At 54.9% G+C, this 25,706-nt stretch overlaps 1 protein-coding gene across 7 annotated transcripts; it reads right to left on the minus strand.

Annotated features, from left to right (window-relative positions):
• Positions 1-5,936: 5,936 nt before the first annotated feature.
• On the minus strand, positions 5,937-21,865 carry DNAJB5 (DnaJ heat shock protein family (Hsp40) member B5). 7 transcript variants are annotated; one of them, XM_021554614.3, is made up of 4 exons: positions 21,810-21,865; positions 14,868-15,112; positions 12,101-12,699; positions 5,937-8,004 (listed from the first exon to the last, which is right to left on the minus strand). In XM_021554614.3, exons 2-4 carry the CDS (start codon positions 15,076-15,078, stop codon positions 7,771-7,773), a joined length of 1,044 nt encoding a protein of 347 aa, XP_021410289.1. In that variant the 5' UTR covers positions 15,079-15,112; positions 21,810-21,865; the 3' UTR covers positions 5,937-7,770. The 7 variants fall into 7 exon arrangements, with proteins under 7 accessions (XP_021410289.1, XP_021410288.1, XP_021410291.1 ...); XM_021554613.3 differs by lacking the exon at positions 21,810-21,865 and adding an exon at positions 19,292-19,460; XM_021554616.3 differs by lacking the exon at positions 21,810-21,865 and adding an exon at positions 19,029-19,136.
• Between the last annotated feature and the right edge of the window lie 3,841 nt (positions 21,866-25,706).

A 25,706-nucleotide genomic window follows, 5' to 3' on the forward strand; every position in this document is an offset into this window, starting at 1 on the left:
TCTGCCTCCCTGCCTTGCTCCTTTTATTTTCCCCTCTGTGAACTGAAAAATGTGCTACTGCTGTACTTGATTGCTTTATGTCAGGGAAGCTCTGGGTCCTAGGGAGCAGGAGCAGGACAAGAGGCAGGATTGGCTGAGCTCTCGGCCTGAGGGGAGCAGGGCAGTAGAATGCACAGAGCAGCTCTTAGGGTGTGCAGGATCTGAGGGTTTCTGCAAGGAGGGTAAAATGCACTGTGTGTGGCAGAATGTTTCCCTGGGCCTTAGGAGCTGAGCCATGGGAGAGAGGGGGCAGATGCTGTGGGGTTTCTGTCCCAGAGTCTGGCACATCTTGAAGGGCTCCATCGAGCCATTGTGTTGAAGGGGAGAGAGTTTAATGGCAGAGGACTGGGTGTGGTGAGAAGGGGCTTGTGTCAGCCGTGGGTGTGGTAAGCGCAGTGAAATAGGGGACGCTGTGTTTAAATAGCAAACCCCCTGCGGCGGAGGAGGTGGTGCAGGCCCCTGGGGTCCGGGCTGGCAGCTCACCTGCACTGTCCTATTTGGGAGCTGTCTGCCGGCACCACCGTCCCTGTCCTCACACCATCTCTGCTGGGGAAATCGCTCTGGCTGGCTCCAGTGGGAACACTTGTGGCAGCAGGGTTGAGGCTGTGGGGGACTGGTGCTTCCCCTGCCTCACGCCATCCAGTTTTTGGGTTAAACATCACCGTTCTGCTCTAGGGTTGACTCCTCCCTGAGCTCTGCAGGGACAGATACCAGCTTTGCTTTGGCCACAGGGAACCAGACCCAGGTGCTTTCTGCCACCTAGTAAAGGGAATCTCATGGCTCTCCAAAGCCTTCCAAAGCTTGGACAGGGGCTTCTTCCTCCCTGCAGTGGGAGAACATCACCACCCAGCAAGTCGAGGGGCAGATCCATCCTGGCAGCTTTGTCTGCTCTGGAGGCTGGGGCAAGGAGTACATGGGATGGTGTGCCCCATCTCCTGGCAGCCCAAATCTTCCTCAGTGCCTCTGCAGGCTGCAAATGCTAATTGAATCCAGCAGAGGAGCTGGAAAACCTGCTTTCTTCCCTGCCATCTGTGGTACGTAGCTCCCACAGGATTTCCAAGAGCATCTACCCTTGCTCTGAGGCTGTATGGACCTGGTGGGAGGGCTGAGGGTGTCCCCCAGATCAGCACTCACAGGCCCCTCTCTGAACTTCAGCAGCCCTAGGCGAGCAGTTGGTATCAAGGACGGGGTTTGGCCCCAGCCCTGCCCCTTTCAGGACTCCTCCAGCAGAGACCCTGGTCAGTCACTGCCAGGGCAAGAACCTTTCTGCAGCACCCTCCTCCCCTGCCCAGATCCTTGTTGAGGGTCTGGGCAGCTCCCAGAGGTGCTGGAGGAAGATGTTATTGGCTGAGGCATGCCCTGGAGAGTGTGGGATTAATGCGGGGGAAGCTGAGGGCATCCCTTCCTTTGCTGACATGATCCACACCTCCCTGTGCCCCCCTGGGTTCCACCTGTGGCCCCAGAGCCCCTTCACCCCCTTCACCCCCTACAGCCAGGCCCCATCGGGACCATTGGATTTGATGGGAGCCACAGTCCAGCCACGCTTGATGCAGGGTGGGAGAACTTTCTCAGGCCATGGTTCTGGGGTTAGAGGCTGGTCCCTGATCCAAGAGACTGGCACCCTCCTGCACCATCCCAAAGCCCTCTGGGCCCTCCCGGTCCTCTGATCACCGTGGGGTCACAAGTGACTGCTCTCAGCAGTCCTCCATCCTGCTCCAGGTAGGCATGGATGAGCTATGGGCATTGCTGCTCCATTAGCAGCACTGGTCCCCAGGACATCCCTTCCCCTTGAGCCCCACAGGTCATGTGTGCCCTCTCCCCATGCCTATCCTTGTCCTGAGGGCATCCCTCTTCCACGGCCATCCCCTCTCTATGGATGTGCCCTCCCCATTGACACTTCCTACCCCAGATGTATCACTTCCCTATGGATGTTCCTACTCCAAGGGCTTCTCCACCTGTGAGGATTTGAACCCAGCTGGCAAATCAGTCCCATTCAGCTGCTCATTCACACCCCACCTGCCACAAACCCCCAGCTGATACACTGGGAATGATGTTCTATGGCATGGAATAACCCTTTGGCTAATCTGGGTCAGCTCTTCTGGCCATGCTTCCACCCATCTTCTTGTGCTCCTGCTCACTGGCAGATCATAGGACACTGGAAAGTTCCTTTGTCCCTCCAGAAATACGATGTTTTCTACACTGTGTAGCTCCATAACTTTAGGGTGCACAGTGTGGGATAGAGGATAGAGGATAGAGGCAGGGCCCTTCTAGTCCTGGTCATTGGATTTGCCACTCACTTCTTGTAGAAATGGAATCAGAAAACACCCTGAGTTGGAATGGACCCATCGTGGCCATCAAATACAACTCCTGGCCCTGCACAGGACACCCCTACGGACATAGCATGGGCCTGAGAGCATTGTTCAAACACTTCTTGAACTCTGTCAGGCTTGGTGCTGTAATCACTTCCCTGGAGAGCTGTTCCAGAGCCCATCAACTCCTCCAGGTGAAAAACCTTTTCAACATAAATCTCCCCTGACACAGCTTTGTGCTTGCCATAGGATCAGGAATACTCTACCCTTTGATTCTGCCTGGGAAGCTACCCACTGGAGACTGGACAGCAAATACTCTCTCTGGAAGAACCCTAATTTGTGATTGTTTTCCTTGGCAATTCCCATACCTGTCTCTCTATGGTCAATCTAGGTTTTCCTTCCCATGTTCTTGGGTCCTCTCCATATTGTTGCAGGTAAAACCATCAGGTACCACTATCTCCTCCCTCTTCCTTAAAAGGATGCCTGCTGTTACCAGCCCAGGGGAATGGAGGGCTTCCATTGGAGATGGAAGGCAGGAAGGAATTATCAATGTGGATGCCCATCCCTAGGAATGTTCAAGGCCAGGGTGAATGGGATTTTGAGCAATCTGGTCTAGTGGAAGGTGTCCCAGTCCATAGCAGGGGACTTTGAATGAGATGAGCTTTAAGATCCCTTCCAACCCAGACCTTTCTATGCCTGATTCTGTGAAAGGAGGGAGATGTAGAAAAATGTTTCTGCCAGTTTGACTCTCCAAGGAAAAAGGCCAAAGGTGCAGTTATGAACAGTTCCCAACAGATGGCTCCCGAAATACAGAGGGAATGGCAGTGCTGAGTGCTTGTATCAGATTTGCCTCACAAATGGAGATTCTGCTGTACCAATGGACCCACAGACCAGGGCCAATTGTGTGAGGTTCAACCAGGCCAAGTGCTGGGTCCTGCCCTTGGGTCACAGCAACCCCCTGCAGCTCCAGGCTGGGACAGCATGGCTGGAAAGCTGCTGAATGGGAGAGGACCTGGGGGTGCTGGTCAGCAGTGGCTGAACATGAACTGGAATGTGCCCAGGTGGCCAAGAAGGCCAAGGACATCCTGAATGTATCAGCAGTGGTGTGGCCAGCAGGACCAGGGCAGTGACTGCCCCTCTGTGCTGGGAGCTGGTGAGGCCACACTCCAAGTGCTGTGTCCAGTTCTGGGGTCCTCAGAAAAAGACACTGAGATGCTGGATTGAGTCCAGAGAAGGGCAGTGGAGCTGGGGAAGGGTCTGGAGCACAAGGCCTGTGAGGAGCAGTTGAGGGAGATGGAGGTCTTTATCCTGGAGGAAAACAGGCTCAGGGGGGACTTGATCACTCTCTACAGTGACCTGAAAGGAGGGTATAGTCAGTCTCTTCTCCCAAGTAGCAAATGACAGGACAAGAGGAAATGGCCTCAAGTTGTGCTAGTGGAGGTTTAAGTTGGATATTAGGATAAATTTCTTCATGGAAGGAGTTGTCAAGTATTGAAGCAGGCTGCCATGGCCATTGTGCATCCCTGGGTGTATTCAAAAGATGTGTATCATCAAATCACAGAATGGTTAGGTTGGAAAAGATTTCTAAAATCACTAAGTCAAATAATTAACCCAACACTCCCAAGTTCACCACCAAACCATGTTTTTAAGCACCAGACATGTGCTTAAGACATCTTGGAAACTTTCAGGAATGGTGTAGATGTGGCACTTGGAGACACCTGTAAGCCACTATTGCAAAGAACAACTCACCCAGGCCCATGGAGGATCAATGTCACCACAGGGGACACACACCAAGCAAAGTGCTCCTTCAAGCATGTGCACAGGAACTTTGATTACAAGCAAAACAACTTTGTGACCAGAACAAACAGCTTGTAACAAACCTGGTCTAACAGATGTATTGTTACTCCATTCTCTGGGCACCAGATAGGGCCCTTGAAGTTTCACTAAGTGCCATGCAGCCACTCACTTATTCTCCCCACAGTTTTTTGCACTGGGCATGGTGTTCTATGGCATGCAATATCCCTTTGGGCAGTTTGGGTCAGCTCTCCTGGCCATGCTCCCTCCTGGTTTCTTGGGCACCTGCTCCTGGCAGAACATGGGAAACTGGCCAGTGCTTGAGTCAGGGTAAGCACTGCAGAGCAACAGCTGAAACATCAGTGTGTTATCAACATCATTCTCAGCTGAATCAAAATCACAGCACTGAACCAGCTACTGGGGAGAAAATGAACTCTATTCCAGATGAAACCGCCACTTATTCCATACCTTTTACATCATGCCAGGTCCCCTGCTTTCCAATACCCCATCACCCTTCCTGTCTTCTGATACCAGTCTTTTGAACCCTTCCAGTGCCTATAAGGATGGGGAGAGGTTTTTGACAAGAGCATATAGGGACAGGACAAAGAGTAATGCCTTCAAAGTGAGAGAGAGGGGTTTAAGATTGGATGTCAGGAAGAAATTCTTTACTGTCAGGGTGTGAAGCACTGGCAGAGGTTGCTCAGAAAATCTGTGGATGCCCCATCCCTGGAAGTGTTCAAGGCCAGGTTTGATGGGTCTTTGAGCAACCTGGTCTAGTGGAAGGTGTCCCTGCCCACAGCATGGGGTTGGAATGAGGTGAGCTTTAAGGTCCTTTCCAACCCAAATCATTATTTGATTCTGTGATTACATCATTATCCCTATCTATGGACCACCCCTATAAAAGTGCCTTGAGGTTGTTTAGGTCATGACCTTGGGCTTCATCTGTCCTAGGAGTCTTTCAGGACAGGAAAGATGGTGTGTGGTGGTGTCACATGTAGAAATCACTTCTGATTCTATCACTGCTGGGCTTGGCTGCTTTCACCACAGCTCATCCTTCATTAACATGGCTACCAAAGGAGAGGTGGGCTCAGATCCCCAAATTCAGAGAGGCAAGGTACCCAGTGATGGTGATGGACATATTAGTGGCCATGGAAGGTATATGCAGTGCTATGTAGCAATTAACATAACTCAGTTTAAATTATTGACTATTCTCACCCAAAATCAAATCGTCTTGAGCCACACACTGGATCTGAGAGATGGGCACAATGCCCATCTCCTGTGCACAGCTCCTGATATTTGCACAGGGATGTGCAAACATCCCTGGCATCAGCAGGACTTTCCATGGGCGCCAGTAATGCCTCTGGCTCTCACCCCGCCCCAAGGCCCTTCTGAGAAGAGATGGGCACTGCTCTCTCCAGCCTCCCCCTGCAGCCCCTCACTGACCACCCCACTGCCCATGTTAGCCACATCCCAGAGCCCTGAGGGGACAGAGCCCCTCACCAGCGCTGCCCCCTAACCTTGGCAATGTGGTCAGGCTACTGAGGCTATGCATGAAAGGAGCAGCCATTCTGTAACCAACCAGGTCATGTATTCATTCCCCTGCCCTCATTATCAGGTCCTGAAGGTCCTGTGCAACAAGGACCAAAACAAACAGATTTCTTCTTCCTCTCCCTGCCAGCCTCAAGGGCATCTGGCCAGGGTGGTGGTGGCAATGACCCTGGCACAGAGCACTCTCCCTGCTGTTTGCTGGAGCTCAGCTTTGCAACTCCCATCACAACACACCCTGAAAAAGTGTATTTTTCAAAATACTTCTTTATTTCTCTCAATACTGACATTACAAAAAAAAAAAAAAAAAAAAAAAGAGAGAGAGAAAAAAAAAGAAGAAGAAAAAAAGAAAATTACAAAAAACCCCACTATAAAACATTCAGGTCTCGTTGAAACCGAGAAAAACAAATCAGCTTGCATCTGCGTGCTGGCCTGTCTTCTCGCTCACAGCGTCCACCACGTTTCTCCACCACATTTCTCCACATTGAACTCCACAGGGACCAGTGGCCACCCCTCGCTGGCCAAAGCAGGTGATTGATTCAGCAGCACCTCACAGGTCTCCTAGCCCCACAGGTAACACTGTACAGCTGTACCCCCAGCCCCATGAACACCCCATGCACAGCCTCCCCACCCAAGGGACTCCCCGCTTCAAGTCAGTAAACTCTTTTCTTAATGAATTAAAAAAAAAAAAGATTCCTGGGGCAGGGGAGGAATATTTTGGCAGGGGTTTTCTTGGCAGTGCTGCGGTGAAAGAGGAGCTGTACAACCCAGGTCAAATGTGCTTCCAGCTCTGTACCAGCCCTTTCCTGGGAAAAAAAATGGCATGAGGCAGTGTGGGCTGAGAAAGGTAAGAAATATAAAAATTCCCCTGATGGAAATCCAAAGGTTTTAAAAAAATACAGTATTTGAAAATGGAGCCACTAAACAGACTGCCTCATGCACCTCCCAGATCTGCCCTGATGTCCAGAAACACCTCCTGAATGAATTGTCCCTGTAGAAAAATATATACACATGCCTCTCTCCTCTTATTAGAATCCTTAATTTGACCTGAAACACTAGTGAAACCCACAGCTCTGCTCACGCTTGGCTCTGCTTTTGCACCCAGATTAGTGCTACACGCACACACAACCCCAATCCAGGGGTTTGCTGTTCGTGTGGCTGAATCATCCCCCTTTCAAAAAAAGCCTGGGTGCATCAGGCCAGTATCCCCAATACAGGCAGAGAAAAACCTTTACAAAGTTTATCTAATGAGCTCTATATATATGTATTAAAAAATAAAAGCAGCAATGCAAACTCAACACATCTGAAAAAAGAAAGCTCCACCTTGGGCTTTCCCCCCTCCTCCTGCTGGCTGGGCCCTGTGGGCAGTGGGTGCAGGTAAGCGCTGCCCACGGGCACTGGGGACATCCCCGGGCAGGGGCAGGAGGCTGGATGGACCATCCCCATGTGCTCCGTTGTTTGGCACAGCCGAGGCTCAGTGTAGGCTTGGCACAGGAGAGCGGACCACAGTTGGACTTGGTACCGTGGCCCCAGGTGAGGAATTGTCCGGCTACTCGGGGGGCCACCACAGGCAGGAGTGATTGGTACTGTGGTACAGCCGGGACCCCAAACAGCAGCAAGTATCAAAGAGGGGAAGAGAAAAACCAGCAGCGGGGATGCCAGATCCTGCGGAGTCCTATTTACACAGCGCCGGACCCCGACAAGTCCAGCTTCTTGTGGGAAGAGTGGCCTAAAAAGCAGGTGACATAAAAAACCCACAACACAACGCACCTCCCCGGGCAAAGGGCCATGGCTCTCACTCTTGCGAGGCAAAAAAATGGACCTCTGGGGAGAAAGAAAAGGTTTGGCAGTTGGGAGAGCTGTGGCAGACAGGAGTCTCCCCATTGTTGGAGTAAAAACCGGCCAAGAAGGATGGATAGGGGGTGGGTTGGATAGGTTTTTTGGGGGAGAAAAGTAGTGTGAGGGGTTGTTTTTTTCTTGTTTTTTGCATTTAAATGTGCTGTGACACCTTGGCTCTGTGCAGGCCAGGTGCTGTGGCACATGTGTTTGGAGTATTGCTGCTTTGGAGGAGAGTCCCTGGGCTCTAGGAGCATGGGAGGTGCTGCTTGAGGATCTGTCTTGTCTGGGGAGCTATTCTGTCCGGGAAGCGGATTTTGAACTCCACAATCAAGTCTCCTCGCTGGCTGGGGGCCTTGGGGAAGGGCAGCCCCTCCCCACGTAGTCTCTTCACTGTCCCTGGCTTGATGATGTCGTTGCAGGGAAGCGGGATCACCCGTCCATCAATGGTGGGAATGTTCACAGTGCAGCCGCACAAGGCCTGAGGGAGGAAGAGAGAACAGGCAATCAGATGGGGCTGACACCCCAAAGTATCCCAACAGCCACACCCTGTCCCCACACTGGCTGCTGCTCCAGTTGAACTGCCCAGCTCCCTCTGGATGGAGCCCAAGAGCATTGGGTGATGCTCACCAGTGGAAGCACAGCTCTCTGCTGGCACCAGCCAGGTCCAACCACTGTGAACTGGGCTGCAGGAGCCATGCAGGAGAGGGGTTCCCCAGGAAAGGGGTGCCCCAGGTCTCATGGGGGGAAGGACTCCCCTCCCCACATGCTGGGCTGCCCAGAAGGCACCACCAGCAAGTGCCCAGCCACCCACAGCAACAACGCAGGCTAAATTTAGCTCCTTTCCAGCCCTGTCACCCAGCCTCGCAGCCGAAAATCCAGCTGAGATCATGAGATGTTGCCACAGCCCATCAGCTGTCACCCTCCAGAGCACGGCAGCTTTGCCCAGTGCTTGGGGTTATCTATAGCACAGCTCATGTCCCATGTCCCATCCCTGTCACCAACAGCCCCCACAAGGCTATTCCAGCATGGCACAATGGTATGGCAGTGGCACTGAGCTTCCCTGGGAACTGGGGTGCTGGAGGGGCTGGTTCCCATCTCCTATCCCATTGTACAGCCAGGAACCAGTGCAGGGTTGCCACCCCACTCCACCCCAGCCCCCCGCAGCAGCCGCACACCAGCCTGCATTGGCAAGCCACGTGACACAGGAATGCAGCAAGAAAATCCTTGTGTCCTTAAATAACTCAGACAGCTCTGTCGTACATGTGGGCAGGATCGTCTCCAGGCTTTCAGCAAGGGCTGAGCGAGAGGACTGCGGAACGATGCTTCTGGAAGGGGGTGGGGGCTGGGGGGCTGCTGAGCTGCAGCCTCGAGCATGTGGGGGCTGGCACAGATTTGTCCTTCTGAACTGGGTCCTGGGGGTCACAGCCCTCCCAAAACACCCTGCAAGGGGAGTGGAGAAAGATGCAATTGCTGTTTCTGGGGTAGGTGGGGGAATGTTCTGTGCTCCCCTCCCCCGGAAAAGCCTCCAAAAGCAGAGCAGCAATAGGCACCAGGAGAAATATCTCATGCTGGCCATGGCCTCTGAGATGATAGATGGGGCTTCTGCAGCAGAACCAAGGCTTTGAACCAGAGGGTTTGCAGTGGGATCTGTGCCAGAGCTGGTTCAGGGTCTTTGTTGAGTGAAGAACTCTTTTCCATGGCTCATCTACACAGGCCTCCTCCTGGAGAGGGTGTCCTCCAGGGATGAAGTCTTCAGCCTGCAGGAGGATGCCATCACCAATTCTGCGTAAGCAGCAGGTGCTTGGCTGATCTCCAGCAGGTTGAAGGGAAAACAAAGGACAATATTCCCACATCAAGGAGCTTGTGCTGTGCATGGATGTCAAAGCCCTCCTGCTCGCTGGTGCCCAGTGCAGTGTGCCATGGCTGCAGGTAGCCATGTGTGCCAAGAAAGGACACCTCCAGCCGCAAAACAGAAGGGAGAACAAGAAGTCCCTGTGGGAACACGTGGATGAGGAAAGCAGGCAGAGATGTGAGCAGAAGCAGGCGGTAACAGTGAAGGCAGACAGGATCTTAATGTTTCCTTCCCAGAGCCAAGACGCAAGAATCCGAGGCGATCACTCCTCCGCCGTATGTCCCTGTTTTTCACTCGTGCTCAACTTTGCTGGCATTTGGGAAAACGGTTGCTGAAGTAACACCAGTAACAGCGGGAGCTACCCTGCATCCTAGAAAGAGGCTTGGTTTATCCCTGGGGATGAAATCACCCCGGGTTTGAGCACTGTGCTGTACGAGCAGAGCTTTATCTAGGTCACCATTGGGTCCTCCTCCGCTCACGGTGAAGCCGCCGGAGAGGGCGCCGCCACCGGCCGCGTCCCAGCTGGGATGAGCTGAGGTACAGAAGCTTTGAGGAAGGTGATGCCAGGTAAAGGATGCAAAGTGGGATGGTGCCGAGGGCAGGCATTAGGCAGCAGCCAGGAGGGCAGGACGCCTTGCCGGCACTGCTGCCTCCCGGCAGAGGCAGCTGCTGGTGGAGCTGTGTGTATCTCCTCCCTTGCGCAGCTCCTCGTTGTGGCACGCGCCTCTGATTGTAAGAAGGAAGACAATGAATCCCTGGAAGAGCACTCCTACATCTGTGATTCTGCAGCAGACAGGTGGCAAAATGCCTGCGCTGCCCTGGACAGGCACCCAGCAGGGACTCAAGGGCTGGGAGGGCCCTCCAGTACCCATCACCTGCCAGCTTTATTTATGGCACTATGCTCTCTCATGGCAGTGGCAGAGACTCAAACCCAGGCTAGAAGAGGTAGCCTTGCAAGGCAGAAGGTGCAAGGAGAGACCTAAGGCTACAGACAGAGGCTGAGGAGATGGAGAAGCTGTACTCTTGTCACATACTGAGGTGGTAGCATATAGAATTGGAAAGCTCCCAGCATCTGCTTGGAGCACTTAAGGAACTTCTTCTCCTGGAAGACAAACTTAGCAAAGTATCACACTACCCTGGCAAGCAGCAGGCTGGAGATGACAGCCAGACCAGCAACTCCATGAAGGTGCCCAGCATGTTGGGTTTGTGCTGGGGGAGGTCAGAGACCAGAAATTCCAGCTGAAAGAGATAAGGAATTTGCCTGGACCATCACTTTTCTGCTCTGTGTCTGCATTGTTCAAACCTACTGCCAGCATGCAGACCTTGCTCATGGAGCTCAAAAGTGTCCAACCCTTCTGGTGTACTTCTCGAGCCTATTTCTCCAGTTACTGCTCAAAAGTCAACTCCAGGCAGGAGTCCCTGCAGCCTGACCAGTGCACAAACGTGGACTAACATGGTCTGGGCATCAGCACAGCCAGGTCAGGGTTAACTCTACAGATAAAAGGAATGAACAGAAGGAAATATTTGAGATATGGCATGCACTGCTCCATAAATAAGGCAGTCTCTCCTGAGTATTTCTGGATTGGCCAGGAGAACCAGCTACTGCAGGAATAAACCTCTGTACTTTGCACTGCGAAGGAAACTCCTGAGTCTGCAAATTCAGTGGAGCTGAGTTTGCTTCAGGAGTGCCCAGCTCTGCCCAACCCACATGCTTTTTGCCCCCAGTACACCCAGTCACAGACCAAGCTGGGATGCAGAGCCATCACAGAACTCTCCTGACTTCCTGGCACACTTCACAAGATCACGTTTTTCTACCTCAGGTCTGGCCCATTGAGCGTATTTCTATTCAATGCATTTGAGAACATATATCTGCCTTCAGGAAAGAAAAAAAAAATCAGCTCATTAAGAAGACAGACAGCGTCTACCATCTGAAAGGAACAGCAAATGGCAGCTGCCAAAAATGTCAATGTTAAATGCAGCTGCCAGCTGGGATTTATTAAAAGGTAGTTTTACAGCAGCAGTGGCAAACAGCACATCTTGTACTGAGATAATCTTCCCTTTTCTCTCCCACCTTCGTGCAGATTGCTGGATAATCTGATGCATCCATCCAGCCCTGCCACCCAGACCTCCAGGACTGGCTTTGAAATGTTGAGTTTTACTCATTGCCTGGGCATTTAATTTGTTTGGTTGCTATCTAGGAAAGCCAGAATCAAGGAAAACAGCTAAAGCATTGCCCAGGGAGGGCAAGGGATCACTTTCCTCCACGTGATCCTGCTCTCTGCCCATGGGAAGAGGCACCTGGTGCAACCCTAGGCAGTAACTAAGCTGCTACAGGAAAAGTAGGAATCAGACTGATGCCACCCAACCTGGGTTTTCCCTTGTTCCTAGAGAGGATGTGCCTTTCATTCCACACATGAATACCCTATGCTAAAATAGAAAAACCAGGACATATGGAGAATGGAGGAAATGGATAAAATGAGACACCTGAATTGGCTCAAGAAGTGTCATGTGTTCAGCAGAGACTGCAGCGTCAGTGTCCCACACCCAGCATAGAAGTCAAGCACCTCCAAAGCCAAGACCAAGTTGGCCTCTGCAGCTCCTTTCTTGTGACCTACCTGGTCTTTCCTATCCAGAGCAGAAGAAGGACTGCCTCCCATCTTGCCCCCAAAGGCCATGAACCAGTGCCACCTCACATCTCATGGGATTTACTACCCATACCCACCTCTTTAAGACTGATGTTTGCCGTGTAGATCACATTTGTCCCATCCCTCTTGAAGTGTGAGTGAGGCTTGTCCTTGAGGATGAAGACGATGTCTGCAGGGATGTTGTCTGGAGTGGCATCCCCTTCTCTGGGGAATGTGATTTTGGTTCCCTCCTTCCAGCCCCGTTTGATGACAATGTTTAGGATCTTGTCCTCAGTCCGCATGGTCCGGCCATCAGCATTGAGCCTTCTGCGAGTGATCTTCATCCTCTTGGTGGATCCGTGGTAAATCTCTTCCAGGGATACCTTGAGCTCATGGATGACAGGTGGGTCTTGGACCTTCCTCCGCGTGTGCAGAGACTCCTGGTGCCGCCGGTGAACCCCATTAATGCCGTTGAAGCCAAATCGGCCAAAGGCACTGAAAGGGTCATCGTCATCATCCATATCCATGTCTTCCTGGTCAAAGCCATTGAACATCCGAGACCGGCTGCTGGCGAAGAAGATGTCAAAAGGGTTGGAGCCTCCGAAGAAGGATGCGAAGGTGGCATGGGGGTCTCCATGGAAGGTGTAGTGGAAGGTGTTCCCTGAGCCACCTGAAGAGCCACCTCCAGTTTTGAGACCTGGAAGATAAGGGGGAAGAGGAGACATGAATGCTCCCTGTGGGGGAATGCTCTGCAAGGACTGCACTGCCCAGGTGGGAGAATGGCCTCTGCCACATCCTTCCAGCCTCTCCTGAGTGTGCAGATCACCCCTCCAGCCCAACCACTGTGAAGGCACCATTTCCACCCATGACACACAGTCCCACTCCTATGCCCTGCAAGCTCAGAATCCATTCAGGTTTCATTCCCTCTATCCCTAGTGCAGGACCTCTTTGATTCTCTCCATTCTATTCACCTAATTTTAATTTAAAATGTACAGCCCATCTCCATTTTTCCCCATGAGCAGGCTCCTTCCTGTCCCAATAGCCTTGTCTTTGAGACTAGATATTTAGGAAAAATTTCTTCACAGAAAAGTTGGTCAAGCATTGGAATAGGCTGCCTAGGGAAGTGATGGAATCACCATTCTTGGAAGTGTTCAAAAGGTGTGTGGATGCGGCACTTACGGACATGGGTTAGTGGTCATTAAATGATCTTAGAGATATTTTCCAGCCTCAACGATTCTACAGGCAGGTGAAGGTGAGCAGACCTCCAGGTCAGCATGCAGCTCCCTGCACAGTGGCTGCATAAAACGCCAGGTAAGCTCAAGGTTTGAATCATTTGGCAACCTTTCCCAGGCTGAGCCTGATATCACTGCAACTCATCCCAAGTCCCAAGGAGTCAAGGCACATGACAAATGCCCCCCAAAGAGGTCACACATGCTCTTTAAGGCTATTTTTGATCAGGAGGGTTGGGAAGGGTTAAGCCAAGCCTATCTCAGGGACTATTTTCAGGGCACACCAGTGACAGTGAAGGGCTATTTCTGACAGGCTGTCCTTTGTCCCAACTGTTCACGTGCTTTCCACAGCAGGACAAGTTTGGGGGTCTCTTCTGAGTGCTGAAGTCAGCATTCTGGGTGGGCTGAAGGGGCTTTCCCACTTCACCTTGCTACACAGCATGTAGGACCCTGAAGCTCCTCAAAATGCTGATCTTCATTGCCCCCCAAAAAAGAGAAACAAAATGTTGGGGAAAGTCATGAAACATGAGAGGTTCAACAATGATGGGACACGGGGGAAGATGGTCTTTAACTTGATGGGGTAGTGAGGGAGCTCTTACCCTCTTCCTTAATTCACTCTTATTTTAGATGCCTGCAGGCTACAGGGACTTTGCCAAATCCCCAGTGAACCCCATTCCTAATAGACTGTACACCCAGGAGGTTTCACCTTTAATCCCATGACGCCAGCCTGAGCAGGGTCTGATTTCATTGAGGCCTCCAGGGAAAAGCTGGTTTCTCACTTGAGAGAGTCTCTTCTCATTTTACAGGGCAGCAAATCACTGTGCCTGGTGCATCCATCATAGCCCAGACATAACTAACGGGTCAACAATTAACCCACTGCTGCTTAATCCTGCGGTGGCTTGTGAGAGGATGCACCTGCCCAAGAGAGGAGCTGCCTCTTCCACCCAGCCGTCTGCTCCTGCCAGACCTCCTGCTCTTTTAAGCACCCAAGCCCTGGGCTGATTAATGCAGATGCTATTCGGCACTCTCCTCGAATGGGGTTGCACTCTTCCATCATTGACTAATAAGGCTGCCTGTGTTGAGCGGCTCTCCTCCTCCTCCTCCTCCATGCCAACCACCAGACAACAGCAGCCGCTTGGTTTCAAAACAAGGGCCTATTACTTAAATTGGGAAAAGCTTTGAATCCTGTAGGTCACCCTGTACCAGGGAGGACAGTGGGACCAGTGCCCAAGTGCAGGGGGAATGTGGGCAGAAGCAGTACGTCTCTGCTGTGTTATTTAGGTCATTTAAAGAGCTGCTAACGAATTACCACAGGTATGACCCAGGAGGTGAGCTCCTTCCATCTCTCAGCTGACGCCCACAGTTTTGGGGCAGAGGGCAGGGGGAGCCCAGCCACCCCAGCAAGCAAGGTGAAAAATTGCTGGCCAAGTGAAGCACCCTGGGGAGGAGTGGGATGAGAGGTGATTTCTGACACCTGTGGAGCCTTCACTCTCTCTCTGAGTCTTTGGCAATCAGTCCCATTTCAGGAGTAGGCATGAAACACTGAAACACCCCTCTGTGAAAACCCTCCCTCACCTCTAAAATTGATTGGGACCCCATATCTCTGCCTCCCAGTGGGCAGTGCCTATCCCCTTACCTTCCTCCCCATACTGGTCATACACGGCTCGTTTCTTGGGGTCACTCAGGACATCATAAGCCTCCGCAATCTCCTTGAACTTCTCCTCAGCGTTGGGGTCTTTATTCTTATCAGGGTGATATTTCAGGGCCATTTTCCGATAGGCCTTCTTGATTTCATCTTCGTTTGCGCCACTCTGGATGCCCAAAATCTTGTAATAGTCCTTCCCCATGACGGCGACGCTGCCGGGAGCTGAGTACTTATTCCTAAAAGGAGAAAGACAGCTCTTTGTAAGGTGAATATCACACAGGGGCAGCTGGGGATGGGGCTGGCACACACTTATCGCGGAGACGATGCTCCCTGTGTCCCACGGGCCAGCAGCACCACAGCCAGCTCAAGTCCACGCTTCCCAACAGAGGTCAGAGCCCCTGTGCCAGAATGTATCCCAGCTCTGGTTCTATCCCACTGAGCCCCACGGCTGGGATGGACAGACTCATCTCTGAGGCTGACAGGGACAGAGAGCTCAAGTCGGGGCACGGTGCTATTATAGGGGCCACGCCACTGCTAACGTCAGGCCAGGACCACGTCCCTGTCCGTCCCCCCTGACTGAGTCAGGAGGGCTGAGCTATGTCCAAATGCAGCTGCCAGCCTGTGTCCGCCCCCTTGCCTGGTTCTCTCCCAGCTGGGGACCTGAGACCGAAGTCGGGGTGATGACAGCAGGTTTTGGAGGTTGAAAGCAGTGGCAGGGACCATGTTGTGCCTTCACCTTAAAGGAACTTCAAACATTTTGTTCCTGAAAGCAATTGGCATTCAGCTGGAGATAAGCGCCTCCGGCTGTCAGAGCCATAATTTGTATTTAGCGGAGAGAGAACGGAGCCGTTAGACAGAAACATCTTGTGATGGTGGGAGGGCTTTTTTCTTTTTCTGTTTAAAAAAAAACCTCAACACTTTCTAGCCTGACTTGCACTCCCTGAGAGCCTCCAATTAGATGTTGCAGTAAGCCAGGAACTCAGGGCTCTCTCGCTGCATCGCGCGGGGGCTGAGGCCATGCCCGTGCCTATACTAAGGCATGGAAAACCCAGTGGCTGTAATTCATCCCCCAGTCACCCCTGGGGACGCAGCCACCCAGGGAGCAGCCAGGGCAGCTGATAGGGCTGCTCCTCCGGCAAAAGCTAGCAAGTCCCATGCCTCTCCACAGATGTTTCCCACTGCTCCTCAACTTTTGGTTATCTGACAGCAAACACTTGACACCCCAAACCTCAGGGTCTGGCCTGGCCCCTCTCACACTCAGTGCTGACCCTGCTTCTCCCAGGTGCTGCCCTAGCAGACCTGCACCCTCACTGCCCACATATTTCTCCCTGCTACAGTCCAGGTTTCATCCTATATTTGCTCCAAACACATCTGAGCCACCTCAACCCACTGTGGCCCTCCAGGAGATGGATTTTGGCATGGGGTGTGAGCCTTGGCCCTTTTCTTCACCATCATACATGCTACCAGATGTTCTTCCCATCCTTACTCTATTCATGAGCTCCCATTGGAGGTCACACAGGGATCCCCCAACCACCACAGCTCAATCAAGCGTGGCTGTGCTCCACTAAGATCCATGCTTGGGTGCTGCTCTAAGAATCTGGCATCCAACACTTGCCTTGGGCCATGCCTTGGGCAATGACCACCTGCAGGAGCTTGGAAATTGGTCCTACATTTGGCCACCTCCATTCAAGCCATCAACTTCTGCTCTTTTTCGCTCCAGCCATGGAGGAGAAGCTTTGCCATAGATGGGAAGGGGGGTTAAGGCCACCCCTGAAGGACACAGTGAAGGAAGAGGAGGGCATCTGCAAACACTGTACAACATCTCAGGCACAGAAGAGGTGGGAGGAGGTCCCTGGGGGCATAAAGAGTATCTGACAGCATCTCCTGTGGCAGCTCCCGGATGCCAGCACATTTCTATACCAGATCCTGCATGCAGAGATGCCAGCAGCACGCAGACCATGCAGGTGCTGGGAGATGCTCTGCCCCCAGTCCACATTCACCTCCCCATTTACACTCTCTAAGTGGTGGGGAAGCTTCAGGAGACCCTGGGGTGAGCAACCAGCAGGAGCCAAGAGGTATCCTGTCCATTCTCCACGCCAAGGATCACTCCAACACCCCACTTCCCCACACCAGCCTCCAGTGGAGGGCAGGGGCTCCCTGAGACTAGTACTGGGACGACAATTTGTCCCTGTCTGGATGTTGCCAACCCTCCCACAGCAAGAGCAAACCAAGCACTGCTAAAGACAACCCCATCACACCCTAGCTCCAGCAACACAGAGCTGACAAACCTTCAACTGTCGCTGCCCAGGAACCACAGTGTCTGGCTCTGACCCCACACAGCCCAACCTGACAGCACCACTGGGACACCCTCATCTGGCCAAAACCCCACAGCGCTTCCCAAGAAAACACATCCCAAAACCGCAAAATGATGTCGTTACTCACAAGATCTCTGGTCTTGCCCACCGAGAGGTCTTTGGCCAGGGTGGGGATGCCTGATGAGGATCTCTGACCTGACCAAGGACCCCTTCGTCTGGCCGGACATGGGGAAGGGAATTTCTGTATCAAAATGCATCCCGGTGCCGCGGTTTACCGTGCCAGAGAGGACCAGGTGCCGGTGGGTGACCCGGTGGGTTACAGCACGCTCCCGAGGCTCAGCTCACATGCACAATGGTGGTAAAACACGACTCTGTCCCCGCAGAGCCTCCCTCCTTCCCTCCCACCTCTCTGGGATCAGCTGCGCCTTGCCACCGATCCTCTCCCCCTTCTGCTCAGTCATCCTCTCCTGACTTCCCATTAACCCCCTCGGGAGTGCTGGGGGGTTTCAGGCAGGCAAAGGCATTCCTGTATCACCCCTGCAAATCAGATGTCCCCAGATAAGCCTTGGCCACCCTGCCTTGGTGAAAACCACAGGTATTCCCCTGATCTGCCGAGTCAGCCCAGCCTCCATCCTCCTCTTGCAACCACACCAAAAGAAAAAAAAAAAAAAATTAAATAAAGAATAAATCTTTGTTCCAGCCCCGCACATGACATCAGCCCGAGCAACCGCTGGGCTAGCGCGCCAGCTGAATAGCGATCGTTTGACATAATCCCTCTGCTCGGCAGTCATCTAAGGGAACAAACCCACCCTGGCAACGGCACAAGGTTTTTTTGTTCCATCTCAGGGTGCAAGGTCACCGCGGGATGCCAGGGACAGGCACTGATGGTTTAACGAGGACACAAGGTCGAGAGGCGGAAACCCACTTACCGAAACTTTACGAACACATTCATAGTCCAAGCTGTCATTTTTAAAGGCTCTAGTTTTATTTTAAACATCGCGGCTGTCCGCAAGCGGCGGCAGGTGCTGTGTGCCCGGCCGGGAGGCGCTGGAGGGGGGGAGGAGGGTGGCGGGCCAAAAGGTGCTGGCTCGCGCCGAGGATGCCGCCGCCGCCAAGGGATGCTCTGCTGGCGAATCCCCCCCTCCACCTCCCCCGGCACACCCAAAGGGCAGCTTTTCGCCAGCCCGGCAGCCGTGGTTGGCTCTGACCTCGCTCCCAGGATGGCTCCGAAAGGGCTCCTCCGCTCGACGCGGTGCCGCCGGGGAGCTGCCGTCCTTTGTGTGCTTTCCAGCCGCGCACGGAGAGACCCTTCAATGGAGTCACTCGCCGTGCAGTAATTTTCCTTCTAATTGGTTTCTTGACGCTTTCTCGTTAAACCGACAGATTAAGACACTTCTGCTTAATCCATCAGTTTCAGCATTCCTCTTCTCCACTGCCACAAGGCACCCAGCCACCTGGTACCGTCACGTCCCCCACGCAGCCCTCTCCAAGGAGCGCAGGGAGCGCAGCCAGGAGCCCCTCGGTGTCCCCAGAAACGACTCTGCTGACGCCCAGGGCTGAGCACCCGCCAGGCGAATCGGGTAGGGAGAAAAGTAGGGCGGCGTTGATATGGAAAAAAGTCACGTTAACCAATGTGAACCTCCCCAGCTTTTCCCGTTCGGATGCATGGGGGTCCCTGTGTCCCCCTCACCGGACGCCAGCACCGGCCCCCCGGCAGAAGGGAGCTGAGTGCCGCATTCCCGCCCGGCGGCCGGGGCTTCCCGTGGCGGCAGGGCAGCGGGACGGGGACGGTGCGTCCCCCGAGCCCACGGCGCAAAACCTACTTCTGAGAAGTCACCTTCAGGCACGCCAAGGAAAGCTAATGCCACCGCGTCCCCTCGTCTGTCACCGTCACTCGCAGGCCACGGAGAGCATCCTCTCCAGAAGCGCTACACCGAAACTAGGCAGCCGTACTGGGGATATCACCAGGTAGATCCTGCGTCCCACCCGCGGCAAGCGAAACAGCCGGGCGGGCGATACATCCCGCTGTGTCCCCAGGGGCTGGAGTCCCGCTGGGCTCCGAGCCGGGTGGGTCCGGCGAGGTGCCGAGGCAGCGCATACCTCTCGGCGCGGCTCCAGAAGAGCAGGATTGCCGGCATGGTAGCGTATCCCGGGCTCAGTCAGGGAGCTGCTGGGGATCTTGTCGCGCCGGGGCAGGCAGAGCCACCCGTGCCCGTGCTGGATGGCAGTCGCAGGCAACCAGGCAGCAATGTCATGACTACCCGCAATGAATCATCCCCTCCCCGAGCCCCCACACGCACCGCCCGCCTCCCCCTCCCCACCGACAGCCCCACTGGGGTGCCAGCACCTGCGTGGGGACAGGGTTAACCCTCCCCTCGCTGCCTCTGCCAGCACAGCCCCCGCTGCCAGCCCCGCCGGCGGCCGCCTCCTGCGTGGGCACGGACCAGGACCCCCGCTCAGAAGTTCCCCAGAGAGGGTCTCATATCTTCACAGCCACGAATTGCTGTCTCCTGCGTGGGGATGGTGTCAAGTACCACTTGCGATCACCCCCGACAGGGTCCCTCATTTTACAGACCGATCTGGTGCTGGCTCTTGGGTGCAGATGGGGTCACGCTCCTCACAGCGTCTTCCCAAGTAGGTTACCCTCTTTCCAGCCACACTTGGCTGCTCACGGTTGTGTGGACGTAGGATCAAGCCCCCCCTGCTGCCTCCCCGTGTAGGGTACCCCATTTCCAGACTCGTCGGAATGCTCACAGTGGCATGGGGATGGCGTTGGACCTCCACCCCCACTGCACAGATCGCCACCCCATGCCCCCTGCCCCCCTCTCACTGTTGGGCTAAGAACTTAAGCTCAGAAGCACTATCGATTTTAGGGGCTGTCATACACACAGGAGTTCACTCATACATTGTGCCCCAGTGCAAAGACCCACAGGGGTCCCGGGGTGACCCCTTTCGATGATCAAGACCCACTGGGACCCGCTGTCTGACTCAAGAGGAAAGCAAGTTAACCCTTTCCTCCTGGTCAGCCCTTCCGGAAGACACTTTCACCTCGACTGGGGACAGAGGTTAACCCTTTCCATGCTGGTCCCTCGTGTTACTGCCCCTGGGTAGGAGGTTACCAACTTTGGCACCAGCCAGTTCAGCCCCACTGGAATACAAAAGTACCCCCAGTATGGTGGTGGAGGGGTGCTGACCCCTTCCAGGCCATACCATATAGCTCAAAGAGAGCACATTTATTCCCTCCAAAGTGAAATAGGAGAGAAATTCCTCTCCACCTCCACAGGGTTCTACTGCAGCCCCATGGCAGGGGTGTTACTCTCTCTCTCCCTACCCCACTTGGATGCATTATCTCTGTTATGAGGCAGTGGGGATTAACCCCTTCCTGACACACTCTTCAGACCTACAGGGACACGTGGTCACCGGGTAGGGCAGCCCAGTTAACCCTGACCCACAGTCCCACCATGACACCCTGACACCCCATAGGAGCCAGAGACGACAACTCCCCCACCTTCAGCCCCATAGAGACTCCATGTCACCCCATGGTGACAGGACAGGGTGGGTAGCCTGTGTTCCCCACCCACAAAGGGGCAAAGCAATTAAGCTCCCAGATCCACAGCTAAACCCTGTCACCCTTAGGGGCAGAGAGGCCAATCCTGTCAGCCCCTGGGTACACTCTGCCACTTCATAAAGCAGAGGTTTAAACCCCCATATCAGGACAGACTGTCACCCCACAGGTGGAGTGGGGCAAGCACCCCTTCCCAGTCCTACAAGGGACGTGCTGTCACCTCATGGGCAGAGGGGTCAATCACCTTCAGCCCCACTGTGACATTCTGTCACCCCTTCGGGCCGAGGGACTGCCCACTTCAGCCTCGGGGTCACTCTTGGGGCAGAGGCACTGACCCTCTCCAGCTCCATAGTGATATTCTACCACGCCACAGTAAAGGGGGACTGGCGACCCCCAGCTTCGCGGCAACAACTTGTCACCGCACGGCGCAGAGGACTGACCCACTCCCACAGCAACCCCGTGTCCCCCCTTGGGCAGGGGGGCTGGCAGACAGCGACCCCTTGGTAATCCCGAGACAGGGGGGCTGGCAGACAGCGACCCCTTGTTAATCCCGAGACAGGGGGGCTGGCAGACAGAGACCCCTTGTTAATCCCGAGACAGGGGGGCTCCAGACAGCGACCCCTTGTTAATCCCGAGACAGGGGCGCTGCCCCCCACCCCCACAGTGACACTTTGTCACCCCCGAGGCACGGGGTAAGACCCGTGCGGGTCCCACTGGGGCGCCCTGTCACCCCTGGGGTGGGGGGCACTGACCCCCGCCCAGCCCCACGGCACACCTTGTCACCCCGCGGCGCAGAGTGACGGCCCAGCCCACAGTGACGCCCTGTTACCCGCCAGGGCGGGGTGACGTGACCCCCCCACCCCACAGCGAGCAGCTGCGCTCTGTGGGGCACAGGGACTGACTCCTCCCAGCCCCACGGCGACAACTCGTCACCCCAGGGCAGTCCCGCCTGGCAGCGGCACCCTGTCGCCCCAGGGCCGCGGTGCCAGCCCGCGGTGGCGCGGCCGGGGCCGCTGTGGGGTGCGGGGGCGGCGCGGCCCCCCCGGCACTCACCGCTCCCGCTGTCCCGGGGCGCCGCGCGCTCGCTGGGCCGCCCCCGCCCCCGCCCCCCGCCCGCCACGTCAGGGGAGTCCCTCCCGCGCGCGCCACGCCCCCGTCGGCACGGGGGGCGGGGCTGACCATCGCCGCGCCGCGCTGATTGGTCGGCCCTTAAAGGAAGGCGGGGCAAAGGCGGCACCCCACCGCTCCTCTGCCCGCCTCTCCCCCCCTCGCCTCCCGGTCGCCGCCTTCCATTGGCCAGTTCAAGCCAGCACCGCCCTTTCGGCGCTCGCTGATTGGTCGGCCGCTCGCTCGCAGCGGCGGGATCCCCGGGGTGAATCTTCTGGAAAAGCGTGACGTCAGCGAGGAGCCGCGCCTCAGGCCGTTGGTACGCGCGCCTCCCCCGCCGCCCGCGGCCCGGGGGCTGGGGAGCGGGGCCGTGACCCGGGCCCAGGCCGGCGCTGCGCCGTGGGCGTTCGCACAGCGCCGGGCACCCCGCACGCTGCCGGAGGCTGCGGCTGCGCAGGGCAAGGGCCCCATCCCCCATGGCCTGGTAGGCCGCCAGGACCCCGCGCAGGCAGGGCTGTGGTGGTGCAGAATCCCTGAGTGAATGAGGTTGGAAAAGACACCTCAGCTCAAGTCCAACCTATGATCGGACTCCACCCTATCAACCAGACCGCGGCCTGCCGTCTTAGAAATACCTTCAGGGATGGCCATTCCACCACCGCCCTGAGCAGCCCATTCCAATGCCCAGTCACTCCTTCTGTGACGAAATTCTTCCTAATGTCCAATGAAGACCTCTCCTGGTGTGCAGGTTGAGGCTTTGTCCTCTTGTCCTGTCAGTTGTTCCCAGAGAGGAGATTGACCCCCACCTGGCTACGCCCTCCTGTCAGGTTCTTATAGAGAGTGATAAGGCTCTCCTTCGAGCCTCTTCCAGGCTAAACATCCTGCCTCAGCTCCCTCAGCTGCTCCTCATCAGACCCAGAGGCTTCCCTTGTTCCATTGACCTCATCTGCTGAAGGAGGTTCAAGGTCCTGGAAGCACTTGAGGCAGGGGTGGGAATTGTGAGGAGAAGGTGTCTGGAAGGTACTGGAGCAGCGGGGCCGTGCTGTGGGAATGCAGGACAATGCAGGCATCTTGAGAGCCCTGCCTGCATAAGATGTGCCCAGCTCCATGTGGGACTGGTGGGGACAGGAGGGACAGCAAGTCTGTGAGGAGCTTAAAAAGGACATTGCGGTGCTGGAGTGAGTCCAGAGAAGGGCAGTGGAGCAAGTGAAGGGTCTGGACCACATGTCCTGTGACAACTGACTGAGGGAGCTGGGAGTGTTTGCAGAAAATGAGGCTCGGGGGCACCTTATCACTCTGCAATTCCCAGATATAAGGTTATAGCCAGATGGGGGTTGATCTCCCAGGCAGCCAGGGACTGGAGAGGAGGACAAAGCCTCAGGCTGTGCCAGAGGATGTTTAGGTTGGACATTAGGAAGCATTTCTTCACAGAAGAGGTGATTAGACATTGGAATGGACTTAACCTATCAGTGGACTCCAGGTGATGGAGTCAATTGCCCTGGAGCTGTTTAAGAAGAGATTAGATGTGGCAGTTGGTCCATGATCTGCCTTACAGGGTAGAGTTTGGTCATAGGTTGGACTTGATGAGCTCAAAGGTCTTTCCCAGCCTAATTGGTTCTGTGATTCTGTGGGGCACTCTGAGGTGTCCGACGGGGTGATGGGTGAGCATCCCAGGAACAATGCCATAACCAGATCAAACACCCAATGTGATGGGGGCAGGGTCCTTATGCAACAGAAGATGGCTGAGACTCTTTAGACATGTGAGGTTGTGAGGCCTGACATTATGCTATGTCTTCTATTATGCTATGCTATTCTATGCTATGGAAAAGCCACTGCAATCCAAAGCCCTGGTCCAGTGGGAGGCTCAGTGTCTGTATTTAAAACAGCTTCTGCTCTGACATCGATGCACCCCAGCTCCACAGCATCTGTGGCCAGCTAGCTGGGAAACTGGGTAGCTGAGCCACACATGCTGCCAGCACTGTCCTCTGCGAAGCCCTGCCACATGTCTCCTTCTGAGGTGGGGGTGTGTTTGGGCTTTTGCCATGTGAGTCTCTCCCTTGAACTTTCCAGCATTCCGGCGTCGTTTAGACTGGTAACAAGGCGGCTCCTGGTTGGAGGAACTGTCTGGACCCAGTGACCTGGATTTTGTCCTGGAAATCTGCCTGTCTTGAGAAGAAAACCCACATCCTGATGCTGTCGAGTTAGTGCGGAACATGGGGACAGCATCCTGCCTGCACACCTGTCCATAGACTGTGAGGGGGGAAGCATCTGGTCGTGCAGGTGCTGCAGCTCGTGGGTGGAGCTGAGCTCGTGGGTGGAGCTGAGCGCTGCTGTGAGTGGCTGGGGCTGTTAAGATGTTTGTCCTTTTGTAACCTCTGTGTGCTTCCTCACTGATGCAGTGTTTGAAAAGGCCGCTTTCAGTTCGCATCTCGCCCGTCCCTTGTGGTTTGGTCACAGCATCGGTCTTTCTGTCCTGCCTCGGCCGGGGTGTTCGACTCTCCGGAGTCCCCTGCTATGGTGTGCGCAGACACCTGGGCTCGTTTCCCACCATGGCCTGTCCGTGGGGCCCCTCTGAGCTGGGAGAGTCGGATTTGCCTCCGCTCAGCCCGTGGAGCGGCTGAGTCATCGCGGTACGGACCCAGCACTTGCTGCAGCCCGTCTGTTCTGCTGCGCTTTGTTCGGTGGCCCCGGCCCCGCGGCGGGGGGGTCGTGCTGCGAGTCCCGCGCCGTGCCCATGCCCTGGCCTTGCAAATGCTTTTTGTTCTGGCTTTTCATCGCCGGGAGCACTGGAGGCCCCGGGGTGGGGGAGCCGGTGCTGGCCGTCCCCGTGCTCACAAATGATCTGCTTGGTGTGCAGCCTGCCCGGGGACAAACAAGGGCTATGGGCCAGGGGCTGGCTGCGGCCCCGCTGGGCAGGAGCGGGGTCAGGGCAGACCACAGCCTCCCCTCCTGGGGGCACAGGGTGTTTTAACCAAAACCGCGCCTCCTTCGCAGCCCGTCCCCCTAGCTGGCAAATCCGCACCCGTTTAAAGACACGCCGGGAAAATGCAGGGAGGGGTGGCAGGAATAATTAAAGGTACGAAGCCGTTTCCATAGATGGAACAATTACATAAACTGGCTCTCTTCCGTCTGGGGGAAGAGATGACTGAGGGAGGCATGATGGGGAATAATAAAATCCTGTGTGGTGGGGGGAAGGAAGGTGAGCAGGGAAGGGTTGCTTGAGTTCCTATAATTGGGCATCTTGTGTCAGAATATGCAGTGACATTTACAGGACATGAAGACATTTCCTGAAGCAGTTTGGGATTAAGCTGTGGAAATGGTGGCCTTAGGTGAAGTGGTAGAGGGAGGATACAGGAAAATTATTTGGGATCAGAAGGCAATTGAGTAAATTCCTGGAAAGAGAAATCCACGAGGGCTGATGAGCCCACTGATGTTGGTTCTGGTGCAGGAAAACCCCAGACTACAGGTGCGAGAGCCTGCTGTGTTCACCTGGAGCTTCAGCTTTTCCTGGTACTTTGTGCCTCACCTCCAGAGGTGATGGAGAGGTAGAAAACCACACTCCAGGCTGTTTTGCTGTTAAAACATCATTACCTGGTGTCTGAAGGTTGGAGCACAGGAGAAGGCCACTTAACTCTGCAACCACCTACCTGAATGCCATGCCACTGCAAGAAAGATCTTTCCCAGGTTGCTTCCACCTCCTTCTGGGTCTGGATCTCCCCATGTCTGAGCAGATGGGGCAGGAGCAAGGCATTGGCTCCTTGCTGCACTGGCTCCCTTGTCCTGCTCAGAATCCCCTCCTCAGTGCAGCACAGGGAACTATCCAGTGTCTGTGATTGGGTGAGGTGG

The sequence above is a fragment of the Lonchura striata genome, chromosome Z (genome assembly GCF_046129695.1).
Source record: "Lonchura striata isolate bLonStr1 chromosome Z, bLonStr1.mat, whole genome shotgun sequence".
Taxonomy (NCBI): domain Eukaryota; kingdom Metazoa; phylum Chordata; class Aves; order Passeriformes; family Estrildidae; genus Lonchura; species Lonchura striata.